The following is a 25,858-nucleotide window of genomic DNA, read 5'->3' on the forward strand; positions in this document are numbered from 1 at the left end:
GGCGTCCATTCTTAGTTGGCCACCCGGTACTGATTTCCTTTGAAAATCGACAACTATATGAAACTATGAACCCCTTCCCCGACACAAACGGTACATTGTGAGACAGCAAATTGTAGAGACAAACAAGCCCTATAACATAGGATACAACATTTTAATGAACAGTTCTTTCCATAAAATCAATAAAATGAAATATATACGAAATAATATACATACTGATTTTTTTCGAAAATCGACAACTATGAAACTATGAAGCCTTCCCGGACACAAACAGTACATTGTGAGACAGGAAATTGTAGAGAGAAACTAGCCCTATAACTTAGGATACAACATTTTAATGAACAGTGCGTGCTTTCCATAAAATCCAAAAATATTTAAACTCGAGTTTAAATATATTTGATTTTCTCTAAGTATATTTTATTGGCCAAAAGATATTCTATTTGACATTTCTCCTATCTAAATTAATATATTTAATTCTTTAATAAATTTAAATTTCGTTTTTATACCGGGTGCGTCTCAAATGGGGCTCACCCCCTATAACTTTTTTATTTTTTCAGGTAAAAAAACGAGATTTGGTATGTTAGTATATGACATAAATTAGGATTGATGGACGTATTCAATTGTTTTTGGTCACTTCCTGTTTCACCGGAAATACATACGACTTTTGAATGGCACCCTCGATATTTTTCACTTTATTCTATAGAAAATGACATTCTGAATAGAATGACATATCATATACAAACTTTTGACATTCTCGCTTAAAACAAAATTAAATTTTAAGATTCGATCTAAAGTACCATGGTTATGTTAAAAACGCTAATTTTAATCAAGGAGCCTTGGAAAAATAGATTTGATTGACTAACGTTTTTAGTGTCTTGTCCTGGCCAGTTAGAAAATGCTCAAATCGTATTTTTAATCATATCTCAATTTTATCAAATGGAACGAGGGTGGCTCATTAGCATATTTTGAAAAAGCATTTTTTACGAATAATTTGGTACCACACTTGGTATTTCGAGTCAAATTTTCGTTACGAACCGCAAGTTATAATTTCAAATAAACTATATGAGAAAATGTCAAAAGTTGACATATTATGATATGTCATTCTATTCAGAGTGTTATTTTATATCAAATAAAGTAAAAGGTAAAAAGTACCGAGGTGCCATTTAAAATCAAAAGTTGTAGTCATTTCCGGTGAAACAGGAAGTGACCGAAAACAATTGCATACATCAATCAATCCTAATTTATGTCATATACCAACATACCAAATATCGTTTTTTAACTGTAAAAATAAAAAGTTATAGGGGTGAGCCACTTTTGAGACGTACCTGGTATACATATATTGATTGGTTCAATGATCTTCGATACCTAAAACGTCCCTTGCCGTAACCCTCTGAACCAGGGTCGCCACGTATGATATTTATCAAGAATATTACTTGATTTTGAGTATATACAGGTTGTGTTGTGTGTTTCCTACAATGTTCTCTATGGGTATCTCAGAAACTACTGGAGATAGAGATTCGATTAAATGGGGAAAGAATTGCAGTTTTGTGGGGTCATAAATATGCGCCTTTCAGATTTTTAAAAAAGTTCCAACGTGAGGGTGCAGCCACACTATCCTAAAAACGGCGTATCGGCGTAACGGCGTAATGACCTTGAATAGATTTCCAGTAATTCTATTGGCTGAAACATTCATCTGTCAGAAATTTTATCTGTCAAATTCATCTGTCAAAAATTTCAGCCAATAGAATTACTGGAAATCTATTCAAGGTCATTACGCCGTTACGCCGATACGCCGTTTTTAAGATAGTGTGGCTGCACCCTGACGGAGCTGCTGGATAGTCCTGGAGCTATGGCCGTAAGGCCAGACTACTACAAAATGACCTGTCCATGTTAAAGTCATTAAAAAAATAAAGAAGAAGAAATTCTATATCAAATCTGTGGTTACACATGTTTAGGACCAGAAGTATTGAAAAAAAGAAGAATATCACTTTAATTCTATGGTAACTCATCTTTTAAGCCCTGAAACATGAAAAGAAGAACGCCTGTGGTCATATATGTCAATTATTTTCAAAACAGCCAATGACGTGATGATGACGTGAAAAGATGGTGAAAAGTGCCGGCGGCGGCAAGTTTTAATGTGGAAGTTTTCTTGTCAATAATTGAATGAGTTATCCCCTGGCGAACATCTCCAAGAAAGATATCGTGTTAGAACTCGATGACCAAGCCAATTTCACCAGGATTGACGACGTTTTGAATTGACTGGAAAGCTTAATTATTAATATTAGGAACATTGATGTTATGTTAAGTAAAATTGCCTCTTAATATCAAAATGTAATGGAATCTGATTGAGATTATGAGGGATCTTATTAATTATAAGAACATTCAAAACGTCTACTTTAATTTGGGGGCTCAATATGTTTATTTTATTGTTATAGACATACACAGATAAAAGAAATAAAAGTTATAGCGACCTTTGTCTATGATAGAGACGAGAGAACCTGGCGCATTCGCCATTTCGTTAAAGCCTACTTATATGTAAGTCAATTAATATTTTGATAACTTCAAAGTAAATATTTATTATAAATTTAATGATCTCTTATTTGCTCGTAGTTATCCACATATTTATGGATATACATAAGTAGTTAGAAGAGAGTAAACAAATAAATTAATAACAAAAACAATACCAAGGTTGGATTGCATACAAAACTTTTAAAATATCCTTTATCAACTTTAGCTTATTTTAAATTAAGTCTATATGGTCAAGATTTAGGGGTATTATACCCCTCTAGATGATGTTACGTACCAGATAGCAGAGCTGTCAAAAATAGTTTAAAAAACGATTTAAATCTTAAATCAAAAATCTTTCCGTAGAAAATCAAATGATTTAAATTGAAAATTTCCGTTTAAGATCAAATGATTTAAATTGAAAAAAAGTATTTAAATCATAAAAAAAATTAAATCAAAAATTCTTATTGCAAGTGACAGCTCTGCCAGAAAATAAAACTACTAAAATATCTTTCACTTTATATACAGTATGGTCCCAATCGTATTCTGGAAATTCTGGCAGCATATTTTGCACATAAAAATTAGTAAAAAAGTTCGTGTAAACTTATGTTCTAAAATGCTTCGTTTCAGAGATACTAGGTGTAGAATTTTTATTTCGATTTTTTCAAAATAATTTTTGAACTAAAGTCGATATTTGGATGGAAATTGGGTTCTGGGTTTTTTTTTAACATAAGAAGTTTGATCTCAGTGCCAGTATGACCATAGAGTATGACTCTTACTTATTGACTACAAGCAGGAGTCATATTGACATCGAAGTCAAATTTTTCGTGTTAAACAAACCATGCATTAAAACATTTGTATTATTTAAGTCACTGTAATAACAGGGGGGGGGGGATTAAATGTTATCCAAAGAGATGTGAAGAAATTATAGGCAATGTGCCTAATGTCAATGATAAACATGAAATAAAAATGAAACTTCTACACCCTGTATCTCCAAAATTAAGCATTTTAACTATGTATTTCCTTTCCAGTGTTCAGCTTCAATTAAAACAATAACCAAGAGCTACTTCCTAAGCGATGCCTACATCACAGAAGTCCTAAAACAGACCAATCGCTTGTTCCAAAACGAACTTTTTGAAGCATGCACTACCAAAATTCAAGATATATGTGGAATCATTAATACAGAACGATACAAATATTCCTAAAAATGTGATTAAAAATTGACATTACATTCCTAATTTGTGAGATATCATAGGGGCTTGCAGGGCCTGTGCAAAACAAAGGTACGTTCAAACTGATCTGCAATCAAAAAGTTTATTATTACAACCAAGTGCTCTTATATTCGATCCAAGTAATTTAAGAACGCTAATGGAAAGACGTGATATTCCTGGTTTACTCCTTGGAGACAATGCATATAAATGTAGGCCATCTCTACTGACTCCTGTTCTACAGCTAGGTAGTCAACAAGAAGCCTGGTATAACTTTGCCCATAGAAGAAAAAAACAGCGAAATGCGTTTGAAAGGCTATTTTGGGACTGAAAAAAACGCTCTTCGATGTCCGAGTTAAAAAACTCTTGCTTTATTGTTCACAGCTGTTTCTTCATGCATACAGTTTTAAGGAAAATTTAATTAATTTTGGTTTTTTTTTTTTTTTTTTAAAATTATAAATAAAAAGGAAGAGAGTTAGATTTTTGAAGAAATCTTATTCAACATTTTGCAAATTAATGTATTTATTGTATTAATACACACACCGGAAAAGTCTAGGGATATTACAGTTTTATCCAACCATCGTCGATAATTTTATTATTTGCATTTCTAATATAATAAAATTAAAATAAACAAATAGTTTCCAGGACGTATTGGAAATATAAATGCGAAATTTACCTCGATTTTTATTGAACTCAAAAAAATACACACATTTTTTTTTATTCTAAACTGTGAATTAAAAGAAAAAAAGATATAAAACAATTTTTACTTAACAAAGTGTATGGCCTCCTCTACTGGTCATTACAGCCCTACCCGGGATATTATCATTCATTACATTAAAAACATAATTCATAATATTTTTGATATTTCTTATTGACGGTTTTAAATCTATGAATATTATATTATCTGAATTATCATGTCATTACATCCTTAGATTAACAATATGACATCCAAGCGGTTTAATTTTTTATATATAAAAAAAAAAAAAAAAAAAAAAACTGAGTTTATGTATTAAATTACTCTAAATTATGGTAAAATCTAGTAAAGAGGTAACAATAAATAACTACTTACGCAATCCACTTTAATTTATACAGAGTCTTATAGCAGATATCAATACGACAAAGGTAATAATAGTTAAACATTCAACAGTTTATCTGGTGTGTTATATTGCTTGCTATCAATTTTTCTAAAACAGATCAAATTACTGTATTAGAAAAATGTAGACACATATTTTTATGAAACTGCGATAGAGTTAATAAAGCTTTGGATCTTTGACTCTTCAGGAGATCTATTTGTAAATGCATTACAATATTTAATATTCTGTATTTTCATTGTTTTATTATTTTATGAATTGTCTGTAAGTTGTCAAAATACCGCCAAAAATTTGACAATATGCAATCTGATGGCAAGTTTCTAATTGAATGTATTAAATTTTACTTATTTGATATGATGCAAAAAATCAAAATGTTTTTACCAGATCACTTTTATTATGTCAATAAAAATGGCGCATCCGCCACAACAATTAAATGTAGTACTGGTTGCGCTGCACAACCGCCAACGCTATCCGCCAGAAATTAAAAGACTTTTCAGGCGCCATCTTTAGTCAAGTCGAGAAGAAAGGGAATCAGACAATAGAATTGTCTGTTATGAAGAAGTACGCTTTCCGAGAAATTGGAGAAATTTCGAGAAGCAGTCAATAGAGTATATAAGCCGGAGCTATCGACAACTGAGACAGTTTTTGAAATTTGAATATATCGCGTGGAAATTGAAAATCGGACAATTTGGTGAAGGAATCTTATAAATAGTTAGTTTGTTGTGTGTTATAAGTTAGTAATTGTGTATAAAGTGAGAAAATAAATTCGTTAAGTATTTTATCGTGAGTTTAAATTAGTGGACCCACGGAATCCGTAACAATATTAAGGACAGAATTTGTCTGTTTATTTTTTTTTAAATCATGTATAATTTAAATTTTGAAATAGAATGTACTGTGTCCTAGGCTAGGTTTAGGGGAGTTTCATGTTATTAAATTACTTTTTCTTTTCAAATGTAGTCTTCTATAGTGTTTTATTTTTGTATAATTCTGGTCTAATTCTATTGACAATGAAATTAGAGCTGTCTAAATCTATAATAAATTATGTTGCTATGAAATAAAAACAGATCTCTATCAAAAAAAGTTTTTTTTAACAGGTTTAATATTTTTATTCTATCTTGTGCGTTCCATTCCATGAGCAACATTTTTCAAAATAATGTTTATTTCATAGTTGGCATGAAAAAGGTAACTGTTTTTTTATATGTAAGTGAATTTCATCGGTCATCATTTCCAAGCCAACTTTGACTCCGCCGTTTTTTATCGTACGTACTTAATTCACAAGAATTTGATGATTAAATACATATATCTTAATAAAGTAATTATAAATATATTTATTCAGATATCATTTTAGACCTACATATATGGTAAAAAATATTAGCTTATAATTTCTTATTTATTATAAAATTATAGTATTTTCATTTTCATTCAAGTATCTATTTCTGTATTTTATTCTCATTCAAACCAATAAATTTATTTTAACAGATTTTATTGTTTTTTTTTAATTTTTGTTCCTGCATACAATATCATTGTAGAGAACCTTGTCTAAGAAATAAAAAAATCTCGAAATTTATGAAGCTGTAAGACAATACTTTCTTACCTGTAGTTTATATCACTATATTTTTTTTATTCGTATTTAATAGCATCCTATAAGCACTTATCACTACACTCCCCTCCCGAAAATTCAAAAAAAGATAAACGACAAACAATCCACAATACCTACAGTGCAGCTCTTACAGAGAACGTTAGTCCCTGCAGAGCTGCAGCTCTTACAGAGAACGTTAGTCCCTGAAAAGCTTGGGAGAAAAAAATTGAAACTCTGAACAACGACATGAACCAATGTGAACCTGTAAGACACTCGATGAAGACGAAGATAACCCGACGAAAATCTTCTAAAGACATCTACTTCAACTGACTCTACTGTGGTTCCTTGGAGGCTCATAAAAAGACTGATAGTACTAGAGCATCTTGACCTAATGCTGTAAGGAAAAATAGGAGTAGCAGAAAACGAGTGTCATAATTTGGCTTCGACATGACTCTGACCTGATACAGCTTCAAACGTAGCAGAACTTCCAATATATGTGAACCTATAAAACACGAATACCCTACAAAAATATTCTAGAGACATCGATTCAGACTGACTGCTGTGGTTCCCTGTAAGGCTCGTACCAATACCTGTAAAAATAGTAACAAAAAAAGACCACCTATACATAGAGTACTTATAAAACACAAGAACCCTACAACAATACTCTACAGACATCAACTCAAACTGGTTGCTGTGGTTCCCCGTAACGTTCATGCCATAGAATACCTGTAAAAATAGTAACAAAAAAGACCATATACATAGAGAATCTATAAAAAACAAGAGCCTTACAATAAAAAAAAATAAACTGGCTGCTGTGGTTCCCTGTAAGACTCGTACCAATATCTGTAAAAATAGTAACAAAAAAAGACCACCTATACATAGAGTACTTATAAAACACAAGAACCCTACAACGATATTCTACAGACATCAACTCAAACTGCTTGCTGTGGTCTGTGGTTCCCTGTAACGTTCATGCCATAGAATACCTGTAAAAATAGTAACAAAAAATACCATATACATATAGAGAACCTACAAAAAACAAGAGCCTTACAATAAAAAAAATAAACTGGCTGCTGTGGTTCCCTGTAAGACTCGTACCAATATCTGTAAAAATAGTAACAAAAAAAACCACCATATACATAGAGAACTTATAGAACACAAGAACCCTACAACAATATTCTACAGACATCAACTCAAACTGGTTGCTGTGGTTCCCTGTAACGTTCATGCCATAGAATACCTGTAAAAATAGTAACAAAAAATACCATATTCATATAGAACCTATAAAAAACAAGAGCCTTACAATAAAAAAAATAAACTGGCTGCTGTGGTTCCCTGTAAGGCTCGTCCAATACCTGTAAAAATGTACCAATACCTGTAAAAAAAACAAAAAAAGACCACCATATATATAGAGAACTTATAAAACACAAGAATATTATTCTGCAGACATCGACGCAAACTGGCTACTGTGGTGTCTTGTACGGCTCATACCTAAACCTGTAAAAAACAGTAACAAAAAAGACTACCAAATACATAGAAAAGACGTCAATTTGGCTTCGAAATGACTCTGACTTGTATACACGAACCCTACAAAAAGCATCTAAAGATGTGATGACTCAAACTGGAGGCTCATAGAGGCTATCAGTCTTTGTAGAGCTGGTGCCTATTTTTGTAAGAAAATAAACGAGATTTAGATATGTCCCTGTTAAGTTTTGGACCGCAAAAATTTAAACTTAAACTATGAATATTAAAATATTTTGATTGTATATTTTGAATTTCGAAATAATTAATAAATTTTATTGAATTGAAAATATAAAATAAATTAAAACACTTAGATCATTCATATTAAAAATTTAGTTATTGAAATGCTTAGATATTGACATGCGTTTACTCTAAAAAAGTAGAATAATAAATGAAAGTGAGTTAAAAAATTAGAAAGTTAAAGAAAGCTACCTACACCTACATGTTTAATTTGATAAAATGAAAATAATTGTCAGGCATTTTCTAGATTTTAATTTGGCCTAGATAATATGAAGAAAACTATAAGAACGCCAAATACATCCCTAAAAGAATAATCCGTTCTTCAAGATGACTCATAAATAGACCGTCAGACATAACAAACGACCCAAGGGACCTCTGCTGCTTTCGAGAGGAAAGCATTTTCTTTGCTTCTGTGAGGAGACTCCACAGAGGACGTTAGCCCCCGTGGAACTCAACCCAACGTGCTTCTGTGAGAACACTCATGCAGGGGACTTTAGCTCCTGCAGAGGTCGACTCAACACTCTGCTTTGCTTCTGTGAGGGGCCCCACAGGTGACTTTAGCTCCTGCAGGACCGCGCTCACGCCATCTCCAGAGAAATAAACGAACAACCAAATAAACCAGAAAAAAAGTACATTTAAAAAACTTACAGAGCACTCCCGACGATGTGCAGCCCTTGCATACGCTCACCAACCTGAAACAACAGAAAAAAATACGTTAGTTGAAAATAATAAAAAAAATATGTTACAACATACCTGATTTTATCTCGTTCCGGGCCCCATCCATAGATGCTACATCCTACTGTCCTTTTCCAGAAAAGCTTCGTTCCAGATCTGCACCAATCGCCGTACCTCATCAGAAACAGCCTTAAGGACAAGAGTACCTTAAGACAACAGTTAGTGAAGAAGGTACTACGACTGAGACCTTGCACATCGGACATCCCAAGGCCACAACAATTATAGATTTACTACTATAGGTAACAAGAAAGATATTAGGTGTCTTTAACAAGATAAATCTGTATAGAGAACTCTAGAGACAGAATAATAATAAATGAGGAAAATATGAGTTAATTTTATTTTGAATGAGAATTTACTTTATTCGAAAAAATACAATTAATGATGTGCTGAGTGATAATATTAAATATAATAAAAAATTTTAAATGTAAATGCAGTTACAGAATAATTAAAGAAAAAATAGTAAAATGATGATAGAAAATTAAGATTTATATTTTTTTTATATCCCCTACAGAAAAGAATATTATAATTTTTAAATGACAGAAAAAAATTAAGTGTAGAAAGGTCGTAGCTGTATAAAATATAATCAAAGTTTAAATAATAAAATTTGAAAACATAATTTAGCTTTCTATGTTGTAGGTTGTATGTATATTAAAACATATTTTAATGATAACTTCAAGGTTCTCTAGAAAATTACCAATTCTTGATATTATCAGCTAATTAAGATTCTAATTTTTGAATATTACATTTTATTTTAAAAGAAAATATTAAATCTAGTTTAAAATTACTCAAAATAAAAATTATGCCCTTTAGAATTTTTAGAAAGAATCTTAAAAATGAGCCCTTTAGAATTTTTAGAAAGAATCTTAAAAATGATGATGGGAGTAGAGAAATTATTGTTTTAAATTTAGTTTAAAATTACAGAAAATAAAAATTATGCTCTTTAGAATTTTTTGACAGAATCTAATCCCAAATAACACTGAACAGAGAACACTAAAATAAGAAAGGCTGTGAACCTCTACTATCTTAGCACTCCCCATTCAACGCTACTAAGACTAAATAAAAATAAAATAAAAACAATGGTTTTTGTGATAATAGGCACATATTCAATTAAACTTTGAGCAAAAAATGTGTTTTCGGTAACAAATAAAAAATAACAGAGTAAAAGTCAAATTAGGTTTAAATCATTTTGAGAAATAGACACCTCAAAAAAAAATCGAAGGTATTATTTCTTGTGATTTTAACAAACGACAAGAAATACGAAACATTATGTGATTCGAAACAAACAAGTTAAGAACGGAAATAAAGTGTGACCTTAAAATGCTGTGAAAAGCCTTAGAACAGTTCCAGAACCACGAACCGACGCGACCAGCATGCTGAAACAATCATAAAAAGATCAGTAAAGATGCTCAAGCTGATCTGTTTTTTTTATGGTTCACCCTATATACCAACGAGTACCAAAAAATTTAAATAACTATTTAATAAAAAATTATTTAAATAATTATATATTAAGCTATAATAGACATTTATCTATGTTTATTATTTAAATAATTTTATATTAAGCTATAAAGAAAGGGTATAATAAATACAAAATTAAAATAAAATAGCATCACATTAAAAAAATATAATGAAATTATATCATTCAAATCAGCTAATAATTTCTCTTAAAAATTTCTTTACTTAGGATAAAAAACAGTAAAATTTGTAAATCTTAGTGTGATCTGTTGTTGAAAAAGTGGGTGAATAATATTGTGATTTTGGTTCACTCATACCTATGACAGCCAAAAAATTGTTAACAAGAAACTTAAATAACTGCTTAAAAATAAAATTATATAATATACATATATTGTAATTTTGCATTTAAAAATAAATATAGATAAAAGTAATAAAGACATGCAGAGTGTAATAAATAAAAAATTGCAATAAAATAGCAATATTTTAAGAAAATTTAATGAAATTATCTCTCCCTTTCTCACACATTGAAACCAGCTGATAAAATCCCTTAAAAATGTCTACACAAAATATTCTAAAAATACTATACTTAAAAAATATACATAATTTCATAATAATTAGGAATAGTCAAAAAATTAATAAAAATTCAGTAAAATACTTGAAAATGTCAGTAGGTATGATCTGTTTGTGAAAAAGTGAGTGAATAATATTGTGATTTTGGTTCATCCTATACACCTTTCTGTCAAGAAAATTGTTACCAAGAGATTTAAATAACTATTTAATAAAAAAAACTATTTAAAAATAAATATATAGATATAAGTCTTAAAGGATGATTATAATAAATAAAAAATACAATAAAATAGTATTATTCTTAAAAAGAATACGAATGAATATCAGATTTACCTGTATATTAATAAAAAAAAGTAAAAAACGTTAAAATTGTTACCAAGAAAATTTTAAATAACATTTAATAAATTACTTAGTATAAATTACATATAGAATATAATTCATAAAGAAATGAGTAAGTTAAATGAAAGAATAAAATATATAGCAGTGTTTTAAATAATCCAATAAAATATCACCAGGATATTAATACTATAACCCTCCTTCAGAAAAATGTTACAAAAAATTAAATAACTCTATTTAATACACACACTTTATTAAAATAGTAGATATATAGTCATGAAAGAATGAGTATAGTAACATAAAAAATACAATACAATAGAGATTATTTTAAATGAATCCAATGAAATTATAATACTGAAATATGTTAAGAAAAGAAACACAAAATAATGTACAAATTTTCTGTAGCAAATTAGTCTAGAGTTGACAAATTAATAAAATATAGTAAATTAATTGAAAAACTGGAGAGAAGCAACAAAAAATTATTACAGTTTACATAAAATAAAGCGAATAGCCTCTAATATAATATAAAATGTAGTGAAATTAGCAACACAAAATTTACTAGTTTCAGAAAAACTATCAATTAACCACCTATATTAAAATGTTCTAAATGTTTATTGTGGTATATAATCATTGAGGCCATAAATGTAATTTGTATAAAAATCTAATCTAATACACCTAAATGAGTATTTTAAATAAATAAGGATAAATAATGTCTTGGGATAAAATATCTTGAGAAAAAAATTATAAAACTAAAAACAGGAAAGAGAATTTTAATTTTAGCATTTAAGGACTGGTTTTTCAGAAAAAAATAGTTTTTTTTTTGTTTTTTTTAAAATAGTTATTTTCATATAAATATTTCACTAATATAAAGCACATACGCAAGATACTAATTCTGTGTTTTACAGCTTTGTAAACTTTATTTAGATTATCTTAATAAAAAAAATTAGTACCTAAGTACTCTTCTGTTATATAATCTTGACAATGGGTCTTATGAATAAGAGTAAGCAATGTTTTTACTTAAATTTCCTGAATAACTTATACGATTTGTAAAAAACCAACAAATATAGTTCTATAGAAAAAGCAATTGCTTCTCTTTATCCATCAGGCCCAATATCCTTAAAAAAAAATCAAGTGACTTATACTAGTAGAAATAGTTACAGAAAATGGATCACTATAATTACTTCCACTTACTTTTTCTGTCAAAATACTATAATACATCAAACATGTCTAAAATGATTTATTTTAATGCTCACAACTATAAAAAAGCTTAAAAAACTCTAAATCCACCAGAAATTATATAAAATCTACTTGTAGCAACAGAAAGTACTATCCAACAAAAAAATGTAAACAGAAAGAAATGGAATTTAACAAAAACAAATAGGCAGCTTTGACTTTTTTTGTTGATATGGCCGTTCCTTTCTACCAATATAATTGCGCATTTACAAGGGGCCCAAGGGGGTCGGATATTTCGCAAAAATATCGGGAAATTCGTAGAAAAATGGTCGTACTTACCCTCTATAAGAGCTCAGCTGGGCACTAAACGCAATTTCCAGGCACAGTTTGTAAGGAAACGCACTTTTCACACCCGCACACACACAAATTCTGGAGAGCGAACGAGCGTAGATACTACCTCTGCGAGAATGCTATCAACACTAACGCGATCCTGATAAGGATCGACCTATTTGGACCAATGATATCGAGTATTGGCGCTCGGTTCCCGATTTTCGCCGCTAGAGGCAGCGCCAAAGAAAAAAAAAAGTACCGTTTTTCTTCTGTTTTTTTGCCGATAATGTGTAATTTTATGGCCAAATTTTCAACTTAAACGGGAAATTTAGCAATATAAAGCTAGATTGGAGACAAAACTACTACCAGGAAAATATAGCTACATGTGTCCCGAATAAAATGACCCTACACAATAACGAATAAAGTAAAAATTTATCAAATAAATATTTGATTGAAAAGAAACAAAATTTCACAAATTTTCTTTATTATCGTGAAACAATTTTCCTTTAAAATTTCGTTTAAAACCGGAAAAGCGAGGTTTGAGGATTAGTAGATTATCCAGTAAATAATCTCTAACTATGCGTTTCAGCAGTTGAAACTTTATCTAACGTAATTAAATTAGTAAGGAATTACTAAAACATATCTGTGTGGCGTCCCATTAGCCTTTTGGAGAATTCGAATAAATTATCACTTTGTGTTCGATACATTAATTCGTTTTTTCTAATAAGGTAATATTTAGCTAAAAGAGTCTATTATTACCTAAGTAGATTATATAAGACACGATAGTAATACCGCAAAATATAACTCCTGCAAGACATTTTTTTAGCCAATGTAATGGCCGGTAATGGCCAAGCTTGTTTAACTTTTATTTGCTTGAAAATATTAAAAAACTCTTTAAACATATAATTCTGAGATAAGCTATATTATGTTTTTGTAGTCTTTTTTAACAATTAGAACTCAAGCCCCAAAACCAGCTAAAAATCTATTAACCTCTTTAAAATTAAAAATATTTCCAAACAATATGGTGGAGGTTCAGTAGTATCGACAAAATATTTCAATGAATATAAATCTTGTTTCATTAGAGGATATTCATAAAATGATTTATTTTAAAAAAAAAAAAAAAAAAAAAAAAAAATATAAGAAAAAGATGGTAATATTCCAATACATAACTTCTACAAGACATTTTGTTAGGAAATGTAATGGCCAAGAATTTTTGCTTTTTTTTTTTTTTTTTTTTTTTTTTCTCGAAAAAACCTCATTGACATGTTCCCTACCTATGCTAGTTTATGTTTTCTGTAGTTTTTAGAAACTATTTTCATGCCCCAAAACAATACAAGAGTAAACAAGAATTTGTTGACTCTTCGATACAAAATTTGTTCGATAAAAGCTTCGATCAGTATGTATAAACAGGATGCTTCCAATATATAGCCTAAAACAATACAGGGTATGATTTATCATGTGGGTCTTTTTAAGAAAAAGCTCCAATATAAACATGGGATTTAAAGTATTTCCTTTCTGATCTACAGGATGTTTTAAATCTAAATAAAAAAAATCGTTACATATAAATAATGACAGGACAATTACTCGGAGAGTACTCTTTAGATTATTTTCTTCAATTTTGGTATGCGATTTACAGGTAGAAAGTGGTTTGATTCCATGAAGTGGTGTTTTCCTACCTGAACCAGTGACGTACGTACGCTCACCCCCCGGACTATTTGATTAAAATCAATAGTACGCCAGGGTTTTTTTTAAACATTTTTCTCTCGATCTTGCTTTTTTAACAAAATTGATCTCTAGAGTTTTTCTTGTACATGGCACGGTTTTCGAGAAAAAAATAAATAAATCAACTACATTGCATATCTCCAAATCGCTACAGTTTAGTTTTTCTCAAAAGCCGTTCAACGTACAGGAAAAACTCAAGAGATGAATATTGTTAAAAAAGTACTGAAAATCACGAAAAAGAACTTGTTTTCTCGAAAAGACGCAGCGGCGTACAAAAAAGGTGGCACTTGAGCCGGTCCCACACGAAGTGCCAAACACCTTCCAACAATGGACAAATGAACATTTGTAGGAGACGCACTTGTGAATTACAATATTTTCGAAGCCTATGCCAAAGGATGCGTCCAATGTTGGTTCCAACGTTGGAAGCATCGTGTAGGACCGACTTTACAGACCCCACGTTCATATAAACTTTTTTCTTGACAACAAAATATAATGAATCACGCCCTAATATTTTTAGACGATTTTAGAAACACCCTGTATAAGAAAATAACTCGTTTTACTATAAAAATAAAAAAATAATAAAAATAAAATGAAATAAAATCACCTTGAATACACATAGATTTTTATATACAACAAAATTTACTAGTAACTATACAAGAGAGAAATATTATAAAAAATCCTCTATAAAATTGACAATTAGAAGATATTATGTTTGTTGATGTAAAATTATGATAAACAGTATGCAATATTCTTAAAAACCGCTGGTATATAACTGTTTAAAAAATCATTTTTGGTATTGAAACACCTGAATTTTCTAGGGATGCCATATGAAGATGGCATGGATTGTTTTAAAATCCATTTTATTCTTGTTGGTTTAAGCACAAAATCAGTAAAGACAATGAAAATGTTGAAGTCATTACTAGTCCAAATGAATTTTCTTGCAAGGCCATCAAAGCAAAAGGCGCGGAGATCTTGGAAATAGAGGATAAGTTTCTGAATGATGATATTTTTCAAAATTAAATTTTTTATTGATTAAAATTAATTCAAAATATTAAAAATAAAAATTAAAATTAAAATATTAATAAATAATTAAAATATTTTTCCTATTTTCTTTAGTTAATTATTTTCTAAGATTTATTTTTTACCAAAGAATTAGTAGAGTATGTTATGTTTTTTAGTTATTAATAAAGTTATAATATGTTGTTATTTAAATACAGGGCGGTCCGAACTGTATTCCGGAAACTTCGGCAGCATATTCTGCACATAAAAATAAGTAAAAAAGTTGGTATAAATTTATGTCCTAAAATGCTTAGTTTCGGAGATACAGGGTGTAGAAGTTTCTTTTTACCAAGAAACATTTTTTACGTAGAAAAGGCACAAATGTATATTTTTTCACTCAGTAGTGTAATACAGAGACGAACGAAAAGTTATTACTCTTCAAAACGGTTGGTTAAACATCGACATTGAAATCAAATTTTTCATGTTAAAGAACCCCCAGATACTAATTTTCATCTAAATGCCGAATTTAGTTTAGAAATTATTGGGAAAAAATCGAAATAAAATTTCTACACCCTGTATTTCCGAAACGAAGCATTTTAGGACATAAATTCATACAAACTTTTTTTACTTATTTTTATGTGCGGAATATGCTGCCGAAGTTACCCTGTATAAAAAATAACTGGATAATAGTTAAGTGCTGCTTCACAACCAAGTTTCTTGAATAATTTAAATTAATACTAAATTTACAAACACTTGCAAAAGATCAGAATTATTTAAAATGAACTTGCAATAAAATAGCACAGCAAGATACAGGGTGCCTCAAAAAAAATAAAAAAAAAGTTTTTTAAACGCCCTGTATACAGAGAGTTTCTGATATTTTCTTGGGTGATTTCTGACATATTTTTAAGCTGGAAAGTTCATATAAACACTTGTTCTAAAATGCTTCGTTTTCGAGATACAGGGTGTCAACGATTTTTCGCCAATTCCGCCATGCATTAAAATGATTTTGATTTTGTTAATCAAAATCCGTGCGTTTGACAAAAAAAGCCAAGACACATAATTTGTTCCAAAAAGACTGGGAATTTTAGAAATAATTCTTATTTTAGTGAAAAATCGTGACGTACCATTTTTTCTTCAAAAATATTCAGTCGAGACGCCGTTATGTACGAACGTCGCTGGTGAAAATTTGGGAAAATATTTTTTCAATGAAAAATGACCCTTAATTGTAAGGCGACCCATGTACTAAACTTCATAAAAATATCTGCAGTGGCTCGGAAGACATTATAAAAAAAACATTTTTTTCCCAAAATTTATGACACCATGTATCTCACGAACAAATCGTTTAGAACAGTTTTTACCTTAAAAATATCTGAGAACTCACGCTGTGGCACTTCAATCAAAAACACTCTCTATATTATGGTTTTTCAACACAGATTTTCTCTATACAATGCAATATGATTATTTAATTATCTTCAATGCTTATATGGTAAAAACTACTTTTTGTGTTCAACAGATGTTTTCTCTTCTCCATGCGACTGATCCCTCTTCACCACGTGAATCATCCTGAGCATGAGCACCGCTAAAATGGCGTCCAGTGATCTAATGGTTGCACCAGTCCAACTGATCTAATAATCAATCTAATCAATCTAATGGTTCAATTCCATTCTCCAGCAAGACGTCGATCAAATTGATGTAATATTTAATTCCAGCTGCACTTACGCTCATACTATAGCCATCGGGTAATATTCTGGTACAAGACAAAGAAAATCTAAATGAGATTAATCTTAAAATACATAATTCAATAATATCATCAATTTTTTACATTACCTGTAAAAATGAACGCTCATATTTCACAGAATTTCAACGTCCTCTTTCCAGAGATGGTAAGAATCGCAATCCACATCCCCATTTGATCCCTCTTATTTAATCTTGCTGGGTTTGATAGCGGTGTACCGATCCCATATGCTTTCCCCTTGGCCTAAAAATATTTTTGTACACCTTAATAATCTTCTTTATTTTCAGAAAATCATACCTTATTACAGATATAAAAAATTGGATTCAGTAAAAATGAGAATACCAAAGTTGCCAAAGTCCATTTCCTGGATGTCTTTACTTACTAGGGGGTTGAGATGAATTTGCCTAAAATTAAAAATATTATTTTGTTAATTAATTATTTATTAAATGTATCTAACCAACAACAAACTATTGAAACTATAGTTTTAACATCTTCTTTCCGTTTAACAACTTTTTCCTTGTTATCTTTGAGTCTCTTCTCATTTTGGAGTTGGGTAAATTGTTTGTATGCTAGTCTATATGCTTTATATTCTTTTATATACTTTGATTCAGACATAAAAAATTAGATTAAAATATGGTAATTTTTACCTCTCTCTATCTTGCTCAGCTGCATCCAAGTATTGCTGTTTCTCATCAAAGGTAAGTTACTCCATTCGCTAGCTACATTCTTAGTAAATATCAGCAAATGTGAGCGATGGATTGGAAGTCGTGACAGCTTCCCTGCGGTCATTCAAACATCGAATATATCAAAACATTGAGCCACCATCTCTGGAGAACCACAGTTTTATTTCTTTTAACTTATACACACTTATATACTTATACATTCTATGAATTCCATCTTAGGTGTAATTTTATCTATGTATTTACTTAAAATGTAAAACTCCGTCTACTATAACTAGAATAAAAATTTCTTTTTTTTAAAATAACATTACCTATAGGTATACGTTATTAAGTAATCCTGTATCGGAAAAATGTTGAGAATCAAACAAGAGTCGAATTATAAAACTTTATAATAAACTTTAAAGTAGAAAAATATTAAATTAATAGTATAAGTAATTAATGAAATAAAAATTAAGGTTAAACATCAAAGTATACTATTCAGTGTCTGATGATGAACTCATATCTAGGGAATAATATTTTTCCCATGAAGTCTTTCCTCTGCTTGTTGTAGGCTCATTATGATCACTCTCAGCAATTCGTTTGCTTATACCTTGCTCAGTATGTTGACTGTTTCTAGATTGTGATTGACTGTTTCTAGATTTTGATTGACTGTTTCTAGGGTTCACCGGTTGGTTCACCATCCTTTTTTTATTCGTTGCCACTTTCGATACATTCTCCAACAAACTTTTAATTGTAATTCTTTCATCTGGTGTAAGCTCGTACTCTGGCCTACATACCAACGAATCTTTTACTATAAGTCATGATATAAACAGATATAATAACGCACCTTGCTAAATCGAGTACAATCCCGCGGCGCCAGCGATTCTTCATGCTTTGCCAGGTTCTACCTGGCAGCAAGTTTAGCTCTTCTAGTTCTATCCAGACTAGATTGCCCATGGACCACGATACATAGTGCTTGTCGAGCATATACATTAATATCTTTTTGTCTTCTTCAAGGGTGTAAGGAGGACCCGGCATTTTCAGCCAACACGAACCGCTATACGCAAACAATAACAAATAAATTGTTTATACAGAATATCTAGAGAAAATTTTAAATAATAATACTGAATATTGTGTAGTTATTTATGACTGGATAAACTAGTTTTTTAAATGATAAATTTGAAAACTTTTCTCATACCAATGAGATTATCTCTCATACACATACGGCTTCTGACACTTGGATAAATTTTAGAAATTGGCGCCAAAGTTGACAAATATGACATTATTCTTCTTTCGTAAAGTAGTGCTAAAGCGTCTCTTTTTTGCTGCTATGGCTAATCTGGACAATGCCTAGTTTATTTACGCGGAATCCGAACTGCGGTTCTCAGTCGAATCGCCAGCACCAACTCTATTACTTTCTAATATGACATCATATTCTAGGGCCCAATAGCCAATAGCCAACTTCCAATCTCATCTTCCAAATTCCAAATCAGCTGACCTATTTATTTATTATTCTGGCGCTAGCATCTTTATAAACAAACCAAATATTCAGAGATCTGCAAATATGTTAATTATTTGAATGAATTATAATGTTATGTTAATAGCGTTTAATTAAATAGATTTACGTTTAAATATATTTATTTAAACGTAAACATAAATATTGTAACGTCTAGACTTTAGTTATCTCTTACTTGAAGAATCAACGCCTTAAATGAACTTCACTCTAAGAATATTAAAGTGTATTATACGCCTCGGGCTATTGGAAAGTCTGAGGGTGCATCCACACTTTAACTTAGATCATCTGAGATACAAATACAATGTAGTAATTAATAGCAGAGTTATTAGTAATGTATACGGGGATAAAACTGTTAACATTTACTTTATTGCACATTACAGATTACATTAATTAGACATTACATTTGTTTAATACGTAGCAAAATTCTTTTTGTAGACATACGAGGCTGCAATATGCTCTGCGAACTTCTTATGGAACTCTACAGTAACCCATCTGATGTTATAACAATAAATAAACTTTTTACCCAGGAATTCTTTAAGATGTCCAATTATCTTAACATATCTTCCCACGGACGATTTGTCGAAGTATATCGGTACCTCCCGGTTGTTTTCTAGACCAAAAACGACATCCCTATACTTGAATGTTTTGGGAGCTTTGGTGGGCAAGTTAACCACACAAAGAATACTGGCAGTACCGTCATGTACAGCCAGTCTATAATGGTCATCGTCCTCGTCTCTCTTCTCAACCACCTGGATGCGTGCAGATAGAATGACTCTAGAAAATGGCACGCCATTGGATATAAATTTTTCACTGTAAGAATTTGCCTTCTTCATATCGTGTAAGTCTTTAATAAAATAGAATCCGATATGGTATTGCAGCCTACTGTAGACCACTTCTTTAAACGGTTCTTTATATACGCCAGATCCAGAAGCAGGAGGATCTTCATCTTCCGGATCATCTTGGGGTAAAGTTTTCCAGTCTAAACCATCTAAATCTTTCGGATCGCAAGACTGGTCTTTTTCGCATACCGCTACTTTTGTTTCGCCCTCACGAATTACTGTTATAACACACTGACCATCTTTAAACATATCTTCTAACCATGTAGTTTGATTATTGTTTCCAGACATTGTACTGAGAAAACTTGTGTAACCGCTAAAAATTTAACTTTTGAATAAAGATAACGATATAATAGGTTAATACCATTTAATACCTTTAAACAAACCACTAATACCTTCAAATAAACCAACCAACTAAACTTTTAACCACCTATTAACTTTCTCTATGTGGGAAACTGTTTTCTGATAAAAGACAAAAAACATAGGACAAAAAATTATTGAGGCATCCATACAAAAAATTAATGACAAAAAACTTGTCTTCTATACCATAGATTTTTAAATATGGCGGGAAATGTTCGGTTTCCCGCCAAATCTTCTTTATTCCACGCCGATAGACAGTTGCCTTTGCCGAAGACCGCGGTTCGGATTCCGCGTAAACAAAGTAGACCCCGTCCAGATTAGCCCTAGTAGCAAAGAGGAGAAATTAACTGGGAAGAAATTGAAAGAAGAATAGCTGTCATATTTGTCAATTTTCAAAACAGCCAATGACGTGAAAAGTGCCGGCGGCGGCAAGTTTTAATGTGGGAGGTGGAAGTTTTCCTAGCGAACATCTCCAAGAAAGATCTCATATTAGAACTCAATGACCAAGCCAATTTCACCAGGATTGACCACGTTTTGAGTTGACTGGAAAGCTTTATAATTAACATTAAGAACATTGATATTATCCTATTATGTTAAGCAAGATTGCCTCTTAATATCAAAATGTGATTGGATCTGATTGGGATTATGAAGGATCTCATTAATTATAAACACATTCAAAACGTTTACTTTAACTTGGTGGCTTCAATATGTTTATTTTATTGTTATAGACATATTTATCAAATATAGAAAAGGATAAAAGACTTATAATATAAAATTTATAGAGACCTTTGTGATTTTGTCTATGAGACGAGAGAACCTGGCGCATTCGCCATTTCGTTAAAGCCTATTTGTAAATCAATTAATATTTTGATAACTTCAAAGTAAATATTTATTATAAATTTAATGGTCTCTTATTTGCTCGTAGTTATCCACATATTTTTGGATATAAGTAGTTAGGAGAAGAGAGTAAACAAATTAAAAAACTACTAAAATATCTTTCACTTTTATAGCTAATGTCGATATTTATAATTTTTTTTTATATATGTTCATTAATAGAATCCCAATACAAAAAATCCATGGAAAGCAAAGGTAGAGCTATTAAGTTCACGAAGATTATTCTTAGGATATAATTGTAAGCAGTGAATAATTCTAGTTAATAAATATATACTATATATATACCTAGTTACATTTAAAAATTTTAATAATCCTGCGCATCCGCCATTTTCTCCACAAGTATTTAAGTTTCCTTAAAATTTAGCGACTACAAAAAATGGTTTTTACTTTTAATTAGCTCGAATTAAATTTCTTTTTGCTTTTAAATCTACACGTATATTACTAAAACCTGCTAACAAACAGAAATATGTTTAATTATTTAATTGTTTTGCTTTGTAAAACAGATTTAAAAGGCGCGTCAATATCTATATATTATTATTTATTATACAAAAATTATTCAGGAATTGTATCAAGATTACTATATTTTGAATATGAGTTCGACTGTAGCAATAAAGTACAGAGATTGTTAAGTATCACTGCCGTTCTTCACTTTACTCAAGAAAACTGAAACACGGATTATCCTGGGTTGTGTTTTCCTTCATGTGGCAAGGTATCGTTTGCCTTCGATTTTTCAGAAGAGTTTAGGAAATTGACCCTCTGTTGGTATTCCGCCACGCTTTCCGCTCCTGGCAGATCCTCCAAACCTTTCTTGGGCATGTAGTTGAGCATGGCGAACGTGTTGAACACCTCCACAGGAATAGTACTGACGTGTGTCGTTGGTTTCGTCTGACAAACGTCCCTGATCTCGTTTTTGGACACCGTCGCCTCCTCTGGGTACTTGTTCCTCATTCCGCTGTAGCTTATTTTGGACGAGAGGAACGACCACATCGCGCTGCCTACCGACAGCACTACAATGTTCACTTGTAGCGGAAGCGATATGGGAAACAGGTCTTTGCTACTTTCCGAATAGTCTTCGTATCGGTCGAACTTGATAACAAACGAAGTTAGGCAGGATATCAGTAGAGATATGCCGGAAGTGAGAGTTGACAAAATGCAGGTGAGGAAGAAAAATGTTATGTTGGTATCGATGTACCAGCGTTTCCAAGCCAAAACGCCCATTACTGTAGCCAGTACCTGTCCAAAAGCCATCAGAAAGCAGCCCACGGACTCCAACACCGGCACGTTTATGTAGTAATGCAAATAAGTTTTATCATTATTGTGTCTGAAATCTGTCTCCACTTTTTCGTTAAGCCTCTCGAAAGAACTGTTATTTTCTTCCTGTATATTTCTCAGGACCGTCGTCTTGTAAATGATCAAAGCTCCCATGAGCACCGAGCATAGACTCAGATGGAGAAAAACTACGCTTAAGCCAAGGACCAAGGATGACGAGTATCGTCTTTCTGAAGGATACTGGTTGTGTTGTGCCGGTCTAGTCTTGGTTTTGATCTTAAAAATCCGTTCCATGACGTAGAGGAGTTCACATGCCGCAATCCTAGACAAAAGAGAAATTATTTTTTAAAATTTAAAATTAACAGGACTGGACAGTTCAAAATTTGAATGGGATTTCCTATGTTTCCAACGACGGGATGCACCACCCGGTATAACTATATAGTTTTATCAATTGTTTTTTCAGTATTTCCCTACCTTCACTAGAGATGAAATACGACACTTTTTGCAAGGCCAATTACTTGAAATCATAATGCAATAATGCATAAATATCTTAGATAATTTTGATTTTTAAATGCGTTTAAATTGTGTAGGATTATTCGTAAAAGAATCTTGAAGCTTAAAAAATTGAATTACAATACTGTTATAGTCTTCGTGTACTCAATATAGCTGTTTAATATGCAAGTCACAAGACATCCGGCGTATGATTGTAAAAAATATTATGGAAAGGCTTCAATAATAAAATAAGCCTTATTTTCGATCTAAATTTATTACATATACAGGGTGGCCCATTAGTGCGAGAAAGAAAGCCTGTCGAGTCCATCTTTACAAAAAATGGGGAAGTTGTGCAATTTGAAAAAAAAACGTGTAAAACTTTATCATAACTCTTTCTGGCACACCCTGTATACAACAAAATATTTTAGTGTGTGCCTCTTTAGCAACATCCAACATCTGTATAAAGAAAATAATGTCTTCGGCAGCGACGACGGTATTGGCACCGGTATTGGACTTCCTCGCACTATTGCATGGCCCACCCTGTATTATTAAATTACCCCTTATATTTTTTATAAAGGTTTATAACATAAACTTCACTAAAAAACTAGTAACAATTCATATACCTATCTACGATATCTAAGAATTAATAAGAGAGAACAATAAATACCGTTTAAAAGAAATAGTATGTAAGAAGACGTAGGTACATTGAAACCGTTTTTGAGTCAGTCGAGCGAAAATGGCTAAGCATTTTCTTTTTACTACTTAGACGAACAGGGTCACACGAATGGCTTTATCATGTCAATTTTTTAATTAAATAAAATGCATTACTTCCCAATTTGCTTTCTACTAAAATAGCTCTGAAAATCTTACGTGCGAAAAAAAAACAAAAAAGTTATTATCATCAGTTATTATATTAATGATCTATTGTAGTAACTTATCGAAAAATTTTTACATGGCGTTATCAAAAGAGCATGTGATTTGTTTTTCCTTTAAATAAAATAATAAATCCTATTGTATAATGTATATAACATCTCGCCAGTTAGTTTATGGTGTATCATAATTCTTATTTAATTATTTACCAAAATATAATAAAACAACGCGAAGCAGTAAACAGTACGTACTGGAATATGGTATATAAAATGCGTCTAGTATTCTAAGTTTCTCACCTTTTTTATTCCAAAATTACTAGAAACAAAATCGGAATCTTGGAACTTGCTCTAAGCATAGAGGTCGTACCCAAATCCAAAACAAACCAGACGAATTGAATAATTATTACATCACTTCCTCATTCTCGGAGAGGATTCTGATTATTTACTCACACACACCAACACAACACCTAGATTTCTGTGTAGTACACACCGGTTTGGTTTGTGCATCAGCTGTGTCCTTTGGTAGGAAAATCTGTCTTGCGACGTTGCGAGATGGTACTGACGTCCGGTCAGGGTACTCCAATCTACTGCCAAGGTAGTACCACGATTTTTTATCTACACGCACACAGTAGCTATACAGGTTGGCCCCGTTTTTAGAAAAACTCTATATCAGGTCTCTGATTTTGAATTTTTCAATATAATCTTGTTATATAATCAATATTATTTTATTATTTTAGAAATATTTTTATAATGGACGCCACTATTACCCGTATATTTAAAAAGAAATGCTGTTAGAAAGTTAAATAGGAATATGCAGCTTTATTTGAACACTGGGTCGCCTAGCGTACTATTAAAAGCGATAATTAAGTTTAATTTGGACTAATTAACGCGCTCGGGACTCCAATTCGTTTGGGTTATAAAACGATGGGATAATTATTGTAGAAAGTTTTCTATACACAATGTCCCAAAGAACATAGTATAGAAAAAATAGATCATTTTCATTGTTTTGAAACATATAAAATATAGATTCAAAGAAAGATTCATAAGAAATATATTCAAATTTTTTATTTAAACCCTTTGATGTGATTAACTCCCCTCCCACTTATTCTACATACTAATTATAATTGTATTTTTTTGGGCTCTTAATTTATTTTTAATCAAATTTGTTCCATATATTTTAAAATAAAAAAATGTCGATACCTCTGTGGCGGATTCGTCTTTCCAAAAAAAACTATGGGTATTTCGCCACTGCAAGAAAATCTCTATAAAATAAAATAGTTATTTTTTTTGTAAACACTGCTGGCGTTAATCCAACGGAGACTAATTGTCAGCAGTGACTTACTAATAAACAAGTTTGCCTAACGGACAAAAAAATGCTTAACGTTTCGGAAAGTATATCGTACTCTTATTTCCGTCGTCGGAAGCAAAAAAATACAAAGAACAAAGAAAAAAACTATTTAAAATAGCTAAATGCAACTATTCGAGAAGACTTTAGTTTTTTAAAACGCAGATACGTCTACAAAAACTGTTGACCTGCTGTTGACGTTGCCAATAGTGTTGACGTTACAATAATGTAAAGAATAAAGTTTCTTTGCAACAGCATCTGGAGCATCTTAGGGCTACTCTGGCCACGGGATTCGGTGGTGTTAAGTTACAAGCTACATAAAAAAATATTTGGAAAGAAAATAATTACTTTATAGACATTTTTTTGTTATGTAGGAATCAGAGAAACTGCTTCCTTGCAAAATATTGGCAAGTATATGACGAATTTAC

The 25,858-nt window shown here is 31.2% G+C and overlaps 2 protein-coding genes and 2 long non-coding RNA genes across 14 annotated transcripts; all 4 read right to left on the bottom strand.

Moving 5' to 3' along the window:
- Positions 1–6,254: 6,254 nt before the first annotated feature.
- LOC115891437 lies at positions 6,255–13,041 on the bottom strand. Of its 2 annotated transcripts, none has more exons than XR_004051850.1 (4): positions 12,744–13,041; positions 10,188–10,249; positions 8,895–8,972; positions 6,255–8,833 (listed from the first exon to the last, which is right to left on the bottom strand). It is a non-coding gene; the product is annotated as an uncharacterized LOC115891437 (long non-coding RNA). The 2 variants fall into 2 exon arrangements; XR_004051849.1 differs by having other exon boundaries at positions 8,895–9,022.
- A 3,296-nt stretch (positions 13,042–16,337) lies between these two features.
- On the bottom strand, positions 16,338–19,140 carry LOC115891435. 8 transcript variants are annotated; one of them, XR_004051843.1, is made up of 6 exons: positions 19,048–19,140; positions 18,697–18,906; positions 17,648–18,638; positions 17,488–17,594; positions 17,283–17,433; positions 16,338–17,202 (listed from the first exon to the last, which is right to left on the bottom strand). It is a non-coding gene; the product is annotated as an uncharacterized LOC115891435 (long non-coding RNA). The 8 variants fall into 8 exon arrangements; XR_004051844.1 differs by having other exon boundaries at positions 17,648–18,017; positions 18,182–18,638; positions 18,697–19,097; XR_004051845.1 differs by having other exon boundaries at positions 17,648–17,771; positions 17,838–18,638; positions 18,697–19,097.
- Positions 19,141–19,709: 569 nt separating this feature from the next.
- LOC115891438 lies at positions 19,710–20,764 on the bottom strand. 3 transcript variants are annotated; one of them, XM_030911888.1, is made up of 2 exons: positions 20,576–20,764; positions 19,710–20,517 (listed from the first exon to the last, which is right to left on the bottom strand). In XM_030911888.1, exon 2 carries the CDS (start codon positions 20,490–20,492, stop codon positions 19,773–19,775), a length of 720 nt encoding a protein of 239 aa, XP_030767748.1. In that variant the 5' UTR covers positions 20,493–20,517; positions 20,576–20,764; the 3' UTR covers positions 19,710–19,772. The 3 variants fall into 3 exon arrangements, with proteins under 3 accessions (XP_030767748.1, XP_030767750.1, XP_030767749.1); XM_030911890.1 differs by having other exon boundaries at positions 20,591–20,752; XM_030911889.1 differs by having other exon boundaries at positions 19,710–20,520; positions 20,590–20,752.
- Positions 20,765–21,870: 1,106 nt separating this feature from the next.
- LOC115891439 lies at positions 21,871–24,708 on the bottom strand. The gene is made up of 2 exons (XM_030911891.1): positions 24,383–24,708; positions 21,871–23,046 (listed from the first exon to the last, which is right to left on the bottom strand). Exon 2 carries the CDS (start codon positions 23,016–23,018, stop codon positions 22,131–22,133), a length of 888 nt encoding a protein of 295 aa, XP_030767751.1. The 5' UTR covers positions 23,019–23,046; positions 24,383–24,708; the 3' UTR covers positions 21,871–22,130.
- Between the last annotated feature and the right edge of the window lie 1,150 nt (positions 24,709–25,858).

Source organism: Sitophilus oryzae, unplaced genomic scaffold (assembly GCF_002938485.1).
Source record: "Sitophilus oryzae breed Bouriz unplaced genomic scaffold, Soryzae_2.0 scaffold_1181_pilon_pilon, whole genome shotgun sequence".
NCBI classification, from domain to species: domain Eukaryota; kingdom Metazoa; phylum Arthropoda; class Insecta; order Coleoptera; family Curculionidae; genus Sitophilus; species Sitophilus oryzae.